Here is a 14198-nt window from a genome sequence, read left to right as displayed (position 1 = left end):
AGCTTCCCTTTTGACAAGTAACTGTTTGACACACTTTTTTTATTTTCAGCAACTGGAAAAGGAGCTAGTGGAACGTCAACCTCAAGTAGATACCTTACAGGAGATTTCAAACAGCCTTCTTATCAAGGGGCAAGGAGAAGACTACATTGAGGCTGAGGAGAAGGTCCACGTTATTGAGAAGAAACTCAAACAGTTACTGGAACAAGTGTCCCAGGATTTAATGTCCTTGCAGGGGAGCCAGGTGAGTCCACTTGTGGCTTTTAGATGTCATGTTCCACGCGAGCAGAAAGCAGCGTTGCGGCCTCGGTGTCGCTGGCCTGTGGTGAGCTCACCATCAACTGAGGTTTTTAATGCAAATGGTTGACCTTGCCTTGTTCGCGTTCTCATTTGTCTGAAAAAAAATCTCTGTTAAAGTGAAATTTAACAGAGGGGGTGAGAGCGATAGAAGAGCCCCTTCCTCGAGAAAGATGTAGGCCGGGGGATGGGCGAGCTGCACCATGAAGAATCTGCATGGAGCACATTTCTGCACTCTCGAGACTCTTCAGAACCTTCTGGCCGGGCGCGGTGGCTCACACCTGTAATCCTAGCACTCTGGGAGGCCGAGGCAGGCAGATTGTTTGAGCTCAGGAGTTCGAGACCAGCCTGAGCAAGAAAGAGCGAGACCCCGTCTCTACTATAAATAGAAAAAAATTAGCCAAACAACTAAAAATAGAAAAAATTAGGCCGGGCGCGGTGGCTCACGCCTGTAATCCTAGCTCTGGGAGGCCGAGGCGGGTGGATTGCTCAAGGTCAGGAGTTCGAGACCAGCCTGAGCAAGAGTGAGACCCCGTCTCTACTAAAGATAGAAAGAAATTATCTGGCCAACTAAAAAATATATATACAAAAAAATTAGCCGGGCATGGTGGCTCATGCCTGTAGTCCCAGCTACTTGGGAGGCTGAGGCAGTAGGATCGCTTAAGCCCAGGAGTCTGAGGTTGCTGTGAGCCAGGCTGATGCCACGGCACTCACTCTAGCCCGGGCAACAGAGCGAGACTCTGTCTCAAAAAAAAAAAAAAAAAAAGAAAAAATTAGCCAGGCATGGTGGCACATGCCTGTAGTCCCAGCTACTCGGGAGGTGGAGGCAGGAGGATCGCTTGAGCCCAGGAGTTTGAGGTTGCTGTGAGCTAGGCTGATGCCACGGCACTCTAGCCTGGGCAACACAGTGAGACTCTGTCTCAAAAAAAAAAAAAAAAAAAGAACCTTCTCTTTCCCTGAACTCTGAACCTTTGGGGTCTGAATTTCAGAACCCAGACCCATCTCTGCCCGGCTTCGACGAGGTAGACACAGGGGACCAGCCTCCAGCAGCATCCATGCCAGCTTCCCACGCGAAGGTGAGAGCCCTTCCTTCTGTGAGAATTTTGCCGCTTATTTTTAAAAGTTACTCAGATGACAGGAACTTGAGACTCCAAGGCCCCATTAGACATTTCAGGACAGCATAGATCTGCTCTAACCTGCTGATCAGTGGGGAGGCTTACTCCAAAGATGATGATGATGATGTTATTAAAATACTCTTTTTAAGACCTCACTCAAAGGCCCTCTTCTAGTCAGTTCCTCTTCTTTGGGATCACAGCTGGTTGTGCAAGAATGCTTGTCACATTGTTGAAGGGGCTTCCTGATTTCTCCATCAAAATCGGATCACTGAACTGCACCGTGAAACTCTCGGTAGTTTAACAAACCCTATTATTTTCTTCCTCATAGAGTTTAATCTCGAAATCTCAAAACCTCGAAAGTTTGGGGCTGGGCACAGTGGCTCACACCTGTAATCCCAGCACTTTGGGAGGCCAAGGTGGAAGGATTGCTTGAGCCCAGGAGTTTGAGACTTCAACATAGCAAGACCTCATCTCTAAAATTAAAAAAAAAAAACCAACTAGGTGTGGCAGGTTCCTGTAGGCCCAGCTACCGTGGAGGCTGAGATGGGAGAATCCCTTGAGTGCAGGAATTCCAGGTTACAGTGAGCTGTGATCTCTCTACTGCCCTTCAGCCTGGGTGACAGAATGAGACCCTGTCTCTTTTTAAAAAAAATACAGGAAGATGACCTAAGGGAAGTATATAATTTAAGGAGGGATGTTTATCATTCACAAGACTAAACTGTCTTCAATTTGCTAATTGGATTTTTTTTAATCCAGCAATTCAGAGCAGAGAGAACTACAGAAGGCGAGAAGGAGACAGAGAGCAGGTAACGTGGCATTACAGTCACAACAGTCCCCCTGCTCCACACCCCACTGCACCAGTCTTTTGCCTGTGCCACAGTCAAGGTCCTTGTAAAAATCTGGTTTTGTCTGGCCTGGAAAGGGCTGGGCTTCTCTTCCAAACCTGAACCCCAGCTGTTGGCCCCATTTTAATCCTGGATTTTGTATTTACGTCAGCAGGGGGTCAGGTAACACGAGTGGGTTCCCCGCCCCCTGAGCTCCCCCCGTCAGCTCTAACCTCCTCTGTTGGCAGGGTGCCCGGCGGGGCGCGGCCACAGCGCTCCTTCCTCTCCCGGGTGATCAGGGCGGCGCTGCCCCTGCAGCTGCTGCTCCTGCTGCTGCTCCTCCTGGCCTGCCTGCTGCCCTCCTCCGAGGAAGACTACAGCTGCACCCAGGCCAACACCTTCGCCCGGTCCTTTTACCCCATGCTGAGGTACACCAACGGGCCGCCCCCCACATAGAGGGCTCAGCCGGCCGCAGCGCCACACCACCAGCCTGACTGCCTTGGGTGCCCGGCTCGTGGCCCCAGACCAACCTGGGAGTGACTCTTAGCGTTGGCAAGGTCCAGGGACCTGCCGCACCCGCCTCCTTCTGGACTTGTCCCTCTCTGGAGCCCAGGGCAGCTTTCAAATGAAGTTACTTGCCACGGCGGCAGGGAACCTGGGCAGCAGTGACCCCGGGCATCTTGGCAAAGCTAGTTGATTGGTTTAGAGATCTCTGGAAATGGCAGTTTCCTGAAGAGCCGAGCACTTTGTGAATTCTGATTTATTTGTAAAACAGCGTTATTATGATGTCGTTAATATGGTCAATGAGCAGTGGTGTTCATCGCATACTATAGATCGTAGACGCAAGCAAGCAGATTTCACCTTAGAAATGGTCCAGAAATTCATATGCACCCTTAGCTGATTGAGCGAAACAATCATATTTATAATGTTTAGAATCAGTTTTACTCTGATCAGCTAGCAATTTTGAGCTACAGGTTATAAACCAAAATGTTCTGTTCAGTCTCTAGGTGTGCTCTTTTATACCGCTTTAAATTTTTAAAGAAATTCTATTGCATGGATGTGGCTATTTGTGCATATTTTTTAACAATGCTCTGTATGAATAATGTAAACTTTGATTTTTTTAAAGAAGAAATCAGATTTTAGCTTGAGCTTTTGACTAATGTACAGTAAATGCCAAACTACAGACTTGATAGGGATGTTTTTGTAAGTTAATTTTCTAAGACTTTTTCACATTTTAAAGTGCTGCTTCAGGTTTTGTTTAAGTCTTTGGCCACGGGGAATTGGTCCAGAAACTTGAAGCTGTTTTGTGGTATGTACAACGCCAATGTTTCTCATTAAAAAACAAAATTAGCCAGACTTCTGTTGTACTGGATTATATTACAAAGCAGTCCACTGGTATGCTTAGTCTTCCGAAGAACAAAAACTATTTTAAATATATTTCAGGGGGTTTTGATGCTAAGTTTTATGTTCTCTTTATTTAACTTTTATAGGATTTCTTACGAGATCTAGAAACCCATAAACTATCTGGGGAGAAGACCCTTGGATATGTGTAAATTATTCAGTGTGACCTTCGGTGCTGTAGGGAACAATGAAGGCAGCACGGCATGGAAAGGGAAGGATCGTTGCACCCAGTTTTTTCTACTCCCAGCCCTCCCCAGAGCCAATTAACAGCTACCCAGGTGTCTAACAAATGTTACAGGCAAAGTCACCTGCTTTCCATACAATTCCAGTGCCACTGTCTAAACAAAGAGGATAACATCAGTGTTTCCCCTTTCTTGATTAGACATTATGGCCCCGTTCCTAATCTGTTCTTAGCACCTAGGGGGGCCCCTTCTCCCCATCTCTGCGAAGCACAAACCTCAGGGGAACCCAGTGAAGCTGTCAGTAGAGGAGCCACCTTCAAGCGCTGTGCAGCTAATGCAGGTAACAGGCAGCTTCATGTGAAGACACCGTGTCTTGTCTTTGGTGTTTGAAGTTATAAAGTTGTTGGATTGATAGAGAAAGGTAGTTTTTACCACATAACTTCAAACTCTTTAAATAACTCATCTTTTTTCATGGATTAAATAGAATTCAGAATAGAATGTAGACACTAGCTACGCAGCCTAATTACTATAAGTTCTTATGTTCAACTCCCAACAAATACATTTTTAAAGCCAAAATCATGAAAATCACTTTATTTATGTGACATTAAAGGGAGACAGACAGTAAGGAAAACCACTACCTGAAGGAAAAGAAAGCAGTTCTCAAAAATCTGCTTTCACACAACAGCGAACATTTATTTCTCAAAAATCCCAAATTTAAAGCTTGTAAGTGGAGTCAACAAATTAGTGTAATGGTTCAAAGCATTCAAGTTAGTTACAGGCTACCAGCAGGCTCTGAGGTGCGCACACCCACAGGCATGGCATTGAGATACCCAGCACAGAAAAACAAATGCAGCACTGCTGATTATACAGTTCACAGGAACTGTTCTGGGCTAGCATCATCAAACCTTTGCCCTTCCCAAAGCGGTGGCTAGCCCTTCAAAGTGAATAGGATGCTTGGAATTTAAAAAATAAAAAACCTTTACTCCAAAGCAACAAAAAAGGTGATAAGATGATTGATATATCACAGCAACAATGCACACCTTAGAGCTGCCACTGGAGCCCAAATTCCAGCCTTTGAGAGCTACAAAGAATGGCATAGTGAGAATCGTACATGTGTAAATTTCCAAGGAATGTACTCCACTTCCACGTTGGGGGAAAGCAGTTAACAGGAGATACGAGCAGGACAGAAAGTATGGAATTTATTTTTTCCGACTGTCATCGCTGCAGTCCTGTAAGGGTTCATGCAGACCCCATCGAAGCTGAGAAGGGAGGATCTAAAGGTACAGCAGAGGACAACCCCGACCTAACCATCCCTCCGTTCTGCTGAGATGCAGCTGCCTGGCTGGGCAGGCAGGTGTGAATTCCAGTCCAAGCTTTGCCCCTAAGTAGCTTGGTGACCTTGAGTGGTGAATTTGCCCCTCTGGACTTTAATTTACACATGTATAAAGATGGACTTGAACCTCTGTGTCAGACCTTTGCAAGCTGTTACATCTGCAGGGTGTCACAGGGAGGCCCCACTTAAGCCACAGCAGCCATGCATGTTTGGTTGCATTTGATGAACAAATTCTGCAGTTTAAACATTTTTAACATTTTTTTAACTAGTTGAACTGAATGGATCACTTTCAGCACTGGACTTGGATGGCTTGTCTCCAGCTCTATCACTTAGTCTCTGTGTGACCTTGAGTAAGTTTGCTTAGATTCTCTGTAGCTTCCACAGCCAGAAAATTAGGATAACAGTAATTGTTATGAGGAATAAATGTGAGTGTCTGAGGCATTGAGAACTGTGTCTGGCACAAATACTATTTTTAGGTACTATTTTCTTTAAAAGATTTTTAGCAGCTTAAAAAAAATGTGTCAAATCTTATTAGATAAAAGTGCTTTGTTTCAAAATAGACTAGAAACTGCTGAAGGTTCACCTTGAATTTGAAAAGGCATCAACATATGCAAAGCCCCTTAGCAGATGTAAATAAGAACATAACCCTGTTTTCACACGCTAGACAATTACAGAATTGCTTCAGTTTAGCTTATATATATATATATATATATATATGAATATGTCATGTGGCTCTGCCAAGAACTGGTAACTGATTTTTTTGCACATGCTGAAGTCTGCAATGATTGCCCTTCCAGCTGGGTTAGCAGGCAAAGGGGGCCACATAAAAACCATCTCCCTGCAGAGCTTTTGCCGATTTTGCACTTTTTATTACAGTTAAGACTCCCCAGATTTGTTATTAGGCTAAAACAGCTCTGTCTTGTGTTTCCACCTCAATTTTTCAAGAAAAATCTCGTCAAGATTATTTTAGGGTCAAATCCTAAAATCTGTGGTTAGTCCTGGTGGACAGTGAAGCCAGAGCAGGTGCAGTAAGAAGGGAGCTCACTGTGCTCACCTGGGACGGCCCACTTAACTCTGTATGAAGAACATTCCGTGGTATGATTCCCTTAAAAATGCATCCATAGGACCCCATATTAGACATGTTTTCAGAGTTAAGCCCAAATCTCACTCGTTTCCTACAAATAAGTTTCTCCTGCTAAATGATCACTTACAAACTAAAATGGAGGACAGGAGTCCTGCCTCGCCCGTCTAAGGAAAGCTGACAGCACTTTTCCATCATACAGGAAACGTAATTGGGGCTTTCTTGTTTTTTCTGGAGCCCAGGAGTTTGAGTTTGAGGTTGCAATGAGCTATGATGATGCCACTGAACTCTATCCAGGGTGACAGAGCAAGACTCTGTCTCAAAAAAAAAAAATTTTAAAAAAGCAAGTTGACATTGTCATTTCAGAGGACTTTATCTTCATGTCCTATTTATGTTCCACTTGGAATAAGAATATTAAGTTTCTATTTCACCCAGCCCACCATATAAATGCTTTGATAAGAAAATATTTTTAAGAACCCTAGTGTGTAAAAGAATTCTTTCTGGCTACAAGTAATTACCCCTAAATAGTTCTCTTTTTTAAGGAGAGTTCACCAGGTCTTATTCAAGCGGTGTGCTCATCAAGTCTATAGAATGCGGCTCTGAAGCTGACGTGCTGGCCAGCTATTCATCTTCCGTAAAAGAGCACACCGTGTACCGCCACTGCCCAAAGTGTCCCTGTCTCCTCTGGGTGGCTGGCGCGGGGGTTGTGGCTGATACCTATGAGGCCGTGCAGGATGGAAACTGAGTTCACAGTGCCCCAGGGAAGCATTGTGGCTGTAATCCACACCCACAGGAGAGAACCCCGTTCCTGTGAACACACACAGGGCCTCTTTCCAGCACACACGCTGGGCCCCTTGGGACAACACAGGATTAAGGCAGGGCCATTACAGGGCCAGGGAAATTTAAAGTCCCACAGTCCTCTGTGAAACTGATCACACATAGACACGCCCCCAAATAAGCCACAGGTTCTATGGATGCAAATCACAAGGGATGAATCTGCGTGAAGATGGCAGCGAGGGCTGGGGAAGAACATGGCTCAGATCCTAGCTAGACTCTCTGGCCTTTGACAGAGTGACAGTAACAACACAACATCAGTCCTCACAGGCCTGTGAGGAGGCATGTGGCACTAGTTAGTTGATTGTCATTGCGGGTTTCACAATGTCTAAAAGGGTTAGCCCACTTCCTATGTATAGGTCATTTTCTCCCCTTTGCAACTTGCAGCCCTTCCAAGTCAGATTTCTCCCATTCATTCCAAAGCCTTCAAGATGTTTTCCAAAGGGGTGGAAAGGAGATGGAAGGCAAGAAAGGGACCAATCACATCGAAATCCTGTGAGGCCATCAAGATGGAAACTCTGCCTTCCAGTGTGCCCCCTGGTAACAAGGACAGCCCTGGCTTTTTTACCCGGACTCCTGGGGGTGGTAAGGGGGGAAAGACTGTCCGTGACAGAGCCTACCATAACCGAACGAGGGGCCAGCCGCATGGCAGGGAGATGATGACGCCCAGGATCACAACGTGCTGGAGTTCACGCTTCTTCAGCCTTTGTCCCCCTCTGGGAGCCTGTTCACCTCAGGGCCAGGAGTCACTGAGACTGCGGGTTCTGGGAGCCCTCTTTGCTCTCACTGTCCTCTGCCAGGCCGCACTCAGACCCCGTGACCGAGGACTTGTACCCACGCAGCGTGTGTGCATTCAGCATCTCCAGCAGCAGGTCATACACGGGGATAACGTTTTTGCACTTCATCCTGAGCAGATGTTCCATGCCCTTGTTGCTATGGGCACAAAAAGGTGCTGAGATTCCTTCCCTCAAGGCAGCCACAGGAACATTGAAATCTTCCCCAGCTCTCCTGCACAGAGCCAGTCTGCCCCACTCCACCCCACCCCCACCGTCCCCCCAGCTACCCCAATCTACACTCAAGGGCTAGGACAATGTCAACTTCTGTGTCCCCACCACCACCCACAATGGCCTGGCACAGTGCCTGGCACATAGTATTAATACAATCCTTTCTCATTCACATTACTTTACTCTATTAAAGTCACTTCGAACACGGAATTAGCCAATACTGAAGCACTGCCCCTGGGGGAAACAGGGTTAGGTTCCTACAAGCCTCTGCTCACATTTTCATCAGCTGATCGACACATAACCTCGTGTCATGTGTTTTTATTTAAAGGTATCTTATGAAATATATATTGTTGATTCATTAACTTTGATCTCAAGGCCAACAGCACTGTAACTCATGCTTGAATGAGGGTTATATCTAACACATGTTTTCTTTGTAAGGAACATGACAGCTTTCTTGTACCTAGACAACACTTCAGCACTACCCTAGGGGGGCCATTTTAAACAGTGAAATCACCCACAAGAACCACAAAAATGTAAAAACATGGCAATAGATCATGTAAAGGATACTTGTTTATGGTATGAGAGCTGAAATAAACAAGAAGAGCATTTTCTTGTTCAACCTCAGCTGGGAACATGCACAGAGGGTGACCCAAAATATCTGCCACTCTGTGCATGACCTTGAAAGCATCATAAGTATTGCTGTGGGGATTCTAAATAAATTTTAGCAAGCAGGTGAATTCACAAATACGGAGTCTGCAAGTACTGAGGATTGCCTGTATCTGTTCTGCAAATGGTTGTGTGCTAAATCATCATCAAAAAGGAAACAGGCAGAGGTCTTTTCATTTCCTCCCCCTTGTTCTTGAGGTGTACACCATCATTGCCTGCAGCCTTTAGACTCTCCCCCTCAGGTGAGCAATTGCCTTCCATCCTCATCTCCCCTCTTGCAGCCCCCAGGCAAGGCTGCCCTCTTCCTGGGTGACACTGAGCATCACTGTCCCAAAGTAGCCATCACCAAACCCTCCCCTGTCATCAGTGCACACTGGTTACATTTCCTGATCTGGAATATGCCCTGCCCACAGCCCTGCCTTCCTAAACCTGCTGGGCTCACCCATCCTCTTAGGTCTCATCCTTAATATCCTAATGCAGCTGAAAGAAAACTCTCAGGGAAGGTTTTGTGCACTTCCCCTGGTCACCAGCTCAAGGAGAAATCTAGAAGAGGCAGACGTAGCCTCTTCACAAGAATGACTTTGGTGTAAAGAGGGGTGGCAGCTCATTTTAGGGGAGGAACTGCCCCTTTTAGGACCCCATAAACAAGCTATAAGCCCCAGCAACTGGAAAACAGATGAGCCATCCCTGGGATGCCATGAAGATCCTAGGAGGTGCCACGGGACATGTGTTCAGTGCTCACTCTGTGCCTATCTTTGGTTACAGATGTGTGAACTGACGAAGCCTTCCATTCCCTTTCAGGGGTTCATTTTCTATGGCTTGTGAATACTTTTCCCTGAGCTCTTCACCCTCCTCTGAGCATGTCTCCCTACCCCACCCCACGCCTAGGCAGAGGAGCTCCTGTAGGTCCATACCTGGCATGCCTGACGTGCGACAAGAGCATCAGGAGATTGGCCAGGCGAACGGACTGCTGCTGGGAGGAGATGCCGCTCTTGGCGATCACCCAGACCAGCGCGTCGGTCACGGCGTTCAGCAAGTGGGTCAGCTTCCGGCTGCTCTCAGCCTCCTGGGCTGCTGCAGCCAGAGGGTACATACCTGGGCAAAGAAGAAAAGCCAAAGTCATTGCTCTGAGAAAAGAAAGCTGAAATCGTGTGCTCAGCCGTTAAGCATGCCCGTGTTCTCCGAGGTTGATCTGGGGTTGCTCTGACATCTGCATGTGTGGTGAGATAAGAGCACAGTCTCACCTCCCCGGGGAGCTCTTCCCTGAGAGCCAGCTCCATCACTGAGCTGGAAGGGAAGCCTGGCTGAATGCAGGGTAGGCTAAATGACCTCTCAAAGTGCCCACCAGGCCCAGAACTGCAGCCTTGCTGTAGCAGTAAGCGTATCTAGTCGCCTCAAACCGTTACAGGGTGTTTCTCTTCTGCAACAGATATAGATACAGACACAGAGAATGGTCTAAGGGGAGTTTAATATATATAAACTAGTGGCCAATGCTGTGACGCCTCCCCTGCCACCCATTCATGGCACTGACAGCAATGTAGGGCCCTCTGCCATTTCTGTCCCAGGCCTTCACATCTCACTTCTGTGGCACCTTGCTGGGCAGGAAGACCACCAATTTGGGGTCAGACAGACATATTTTCTATCAGCCACCTCTAGCTCCCTGAGCCTCAGTTCCTCATTAAACAAAGCATGCAGGAACACATCTCCCAGGTCATCCCCACCACCACCCTACCAGGTAGGTTGCTTCCCTCGTCCCGCCCTGTCCTGTGTTTAATTCCCCTCGGACTCTTAAGGATCTGAGATACTGTAGTCTCCCAGTGGTTACAAAATAACAGCTCAAATAAATCCCCTCCCCTCATCCCCAGCCCAAGTCCTTGAGAGAAGACAAATTAGCTTTTCTTCCAGGCTTTCAATCTCAAAGCAAGAATAAATAACATGAAATCTTTTTCAAAAGAAGATACACAAATGGCCAATAAACATGAAAAAATGCTCAACATCGCTAATCATCAGAGAAATGCAAATTAAAACCACAATGAGATACCATCTTACTCCAATTAGAATGGCCACTATTAAAAAGTCAAAAAAATAGTAGACATTGGCATGGATGTGGTGAAAAGGGAACATTTATACACCATTGGTGGGAAGGTAAATTAATACAACCTCTACAGAGATCAATATGGAGTTTTCTCTAAGAACTAAAAGTAGATCTACCATTCAATCCTGCAATCCCACCACTGAGTATCCACCCAGAGGAAAGAAATTATTATATCGAAAAGAATGAATGAGGCCGGGCACGGAGGCTCACGCCTGTAATCCTAGCACTCTAGGAGGCTGAGGCAGGAGGACTGCTTGAGGTCAGGAGTCCGAGGCCTAATCTCTATTTAAATTTTAAAAAAAATTTATAAAAGAATGAAAGAAATTATGCCTTTTGCAGCAACTTGGATGGAACTGGAGACCATTATCCTAAGTGAGGTAACTCAGGAACAGAAAAATGCCACATGTTCTCACTTATAAGTGGAGCTAAACTATGGCTACAAAAAGGCATACAGAGTGGTATAATGAACATTAGAGACTCACTACAAGGAAGGTTGACAGGGGGTGAGGGGTGAAATATTACCTATGGGTACAGTGTACACTACTCCGGTGATGGGTACACCAAAAGCCCAGACTCCACCACTATATAATAAATACATGCAACAGAATTCAACCTGTACCCCCAAATCTATTAAAATAAAAAAAGGGAGGGGGAAAACAAATATGTGAAATCAACTAGGGAGCTGCCCACTCTTTTTTTTTAATGAGACAGAGTCTCATTCTGTCACTCCAGTGGCATCATCGTAGCTCACTGCAACCTCAAACTCCTGGGCTCAAGTGATCCTCCCACCTCAGCCTCCCGAGTAGCTGGGACTACAGGCATGTGACATGGCGCCCAGCTAACCTTTCTATTTTTAGTAGAGACAGGGTCTCGCTCTTGCTCAGGCTGGTCTCAAACTCCTGACCTCAAACGATCCTCCCGCCTCGGCCTCCCGGAGTGCTAGGATTACAGGCATGAGCCACCGCGCCCGGAAGGAGCTGCCCACTCTAGACTGTCATGAGAATAAAGAGTGGCCAGTGCTCCATCATCCACATAATTTGTCTTGGCAGTTTTTGTTCTCTATTTTCATTGGCACTTTCAGGTCAATTAGGACAACTAAATTCAACTGAGTTCAACTCAGTTAAGGCAAGGGACACAGTGAAGCAGGTTGTGCAAGTGTAGTCTTTGCCACATCCCTAGGGGCCTCCGAAACATCTAATATGGATTTAAAACATTTATCTTTGACAGCAGCCTTCAAGCTGCTTCTCTAACCCACCTGCCACCTCGTTCTCCACAGTGGCTCTTCCTGAGTCCCCCCTCAGATGATCTGCCCTCCCAATGCAGAGGAAACAAGACCTCAGCCTTGATCCTGAGTGTCCCCTCTGAGTGGCCAAAACGCAGATCTGTTCATGTGGCTCCCTTTAATGACCTCCCAGCTCTGGGGGCAGAGTCCAAACCACATGGCGCAGCCATCGAGGGTTCCAGGGCTCTCCCGCTCCTTTCATTCGTGGTTCCCACCACACCTCACCTGGAATCTTGCTTTCAATCCCCCCGAACAGGTGATGCACTGGACATGCTCAGCTTTCTGCTTAGGAACTCTCTCCTTCCTCCTCCTCCTCCTTTCCTTCTTCTCTTGCTTGATTATATCCATTCCTCCTTTAGATCCTAGCCTTCTGGAAGCTTCCCCTGACCTCCCTAGCATCCCACCCTAAGTCTGGCTTGAGTTCTCCCCAAGAGCTCCAACAGTGCCCTGTTCATCCCCCAGCAGAGGCACCATGTTGCCCCACATGCTGGACATCTGCCTCGTCCTCACACAGGACCACAGCCACCCTCCCACCCTCGGCAAGAATGGACATGGCGCTCTGAGGGCACAGACCCTGTCTACCTGTCATTACAGCCCCATCTGCTAGTACAATGCCTAACATGGAGGAAACACTCACATGTGGGAAGAATTAGACATAAGTTGAATTGAACACAGGTTAAAATTTTTGCATTCTTTAGCTGATCACCATCATAATTGAAATGGTAAATATGCATGTTAATTCATATATAAGTATACACAATAAATTATTAATCAAAAGTACAGAAAAAACTATCTTAAGCTTACTTTCCCTAAAAATTGACACCAGCTGTGTTAACAAGTACTTTTTCTTTCTTTTTTTTTTAGAAACGGTCTCGCTCTGTCACCCAGGCTGATATGCAATGGCTTGATCATAGTTCACCATAACCTTGAATTCCTGGGTTCCAGCAATCCTCCTGCCTCAGCCTCCCAAGTAGCTGGGACTACAGGCATGCACCACCATACTTGGCCAAGGGTAGCTTTAAGAAAGCACTGTGGCTCAGTACAGTGGCTCATGCCTGTAATCCCAGCACTTTGGGGGCCAAGGCGGGAGGATTGCTTAAGCCCAGAAGTTTGAGACCAGCCTGGGCAACAGAGCAAGACTTTGCCTTTACAAAAAAAATTTTTTTAAACCCACCCTTTAGTATGTTCTGTTACATGACATGTGGTCCAGGAGTTTCTACTGCCATAAAGAAATACTGTGTTCCAGCCTGAGCAAAAGCAAGACCCCATCTCTATTAAAAATAGAAAAAAATTAGACCGGCATCGTGGCACACACCTGTAGTCCCAGCTACTCGGGAGGCTGAGGCAGGAAGATTGCTTGAGCCCAGGAGTTGGAGGTGCTTTGAGCTAGACTGATGCCACGGCACTCTAGCCTGGGCAACAGAGTGAGACTCTGTCTCAAGGGGGAGGGGGGCAAAGCCAAAGTTTTATACCTGTCCATGCCTCAGTCCAAAGAGACAAAGATTGAAAAGATAAAAATAAACCCACAGCTTATACACGAATGTTCACAGCAGATCACTCATAATAGCCTAAAAATGGGAGTAACCCAAATGTCCATCAGGTGACGAGTGGATGAACAAAATGTGGCCTATCCATATCACAGAATATTATGCAGCCATGAAAAGAAATGGAGGTACTGTTCATGCTACCACATGGATGAACCCCTGGGCAGGGGCAAGGGACAAGACACAAAGCCCTACCCAGTCAGACACACAGGAAACAACAAAAACTAACCTGCATCCACCTCCGAAAAGTAAAAACCATCAGGAGTCACTGTAGAATACAATTAGATTACTTTTCATAAAACTAAAGTAGTAGAGTAAAAAAGGTAAGATCTTGGCGCAATGCCCTACACATACCAAAGGACATAAAATAAAATCAAGGACGCAATCTCCGCTCCCCTTTGTCTCCTGGGAACGGCTGTGCGTCCCTCTCACTAGCCCACCTGCTGACATTCTGAGCAGCACTCTTGGATTCAAGCGATCCTCCCACTTCAGTCCCAAGGAGCTACGATTACAGGCGCATGCCACTGCGCCCAGCTTCAGTTG

The 14198-nt window shown here is 46.5% G+C and overlaps 2 protein-coding genes across 8 annotated transcripts in view; one reads left to right on the top strand and one right to left on the bottom strand.

Moving 5' to 3' along the window:
* The window catches only part of SYNE2 (spectrin repeat containing nuclear envelope protein 2), a 297352-nt gene extending 293763 nt beyond the window's left edge, over nt 1–3589 (top strand). For 5 of the 6 annotated variants that reach the window (XM_045565891.1, XM_045565887.1, XM_045565883.1 and 2 more), the window contains 4 exons: nt 50–241; nt 1284–1370; nt 2166–2215; nt 2482–3589. In XM_045565891.1, coding sequence (XP_045421847.1) covers nt 50–241; nt 1284–1370; nt 2166–2215; nt 2482–2689 — 537 coding nt within the window. In that variant the 3' untranslated portion in view covers nt 2690–3589. Of the gene's footprint in view, nt 1–49; nt 242–1283; nt 1371–1558; nt 1835–2165; nt 2216–2481 lie in introns of those variants that run through there. The other variant, XM_045565889.1, reaches the window with a different exon arrangement.
* Nucleotides 23–14198, bottom strand: part of ESR2 (estrogen receptor 2) — a 47911-nt gene continuing 33735 nt past the window's right edge. Inside the window, exons 7-9 of one of the 2 annotated variants that reach the window (XM_045565895.1) lie at nt 9649–9829; nt 7685–7997; nt 23–391 (exon numbers count right to left, since the gene is read on the bottom strand). In XM_045565895.1, the coding sequence (XP_045421851.1) occupies nt 7811–7997; nt 9649–9829 (368 nt within the window). In that variant the 3' untranslated portion in view covers nt 23–391; nt 7685–7810. Of the gene's footprint in view, nt 406–7684; nt 7998–9648; nt 9830–14198 lie in introns of both variants that reach the window. The other variant, XM_045565899.1, reaches the window with a different exon arrangement.

This window comes from Lemur catta, chromosome 1 (assembly GCF_020740605.2).
Source record: "Lemur catta isolate mLemCat1 chromosome 1, mLemCat1.pri, whole genome shotgun sequence".
Lineage (NCBI taxonomy): Eukaryota > Metazoa > Chordata > Mammalia > Primates > Lemuridae > Lemur > Lemur catta.
The sequence above is the reverse complement of the archived record's forward strand: the minus strand, read 5'-3'. Positions and strand labels throughout refer to the sequence as shown.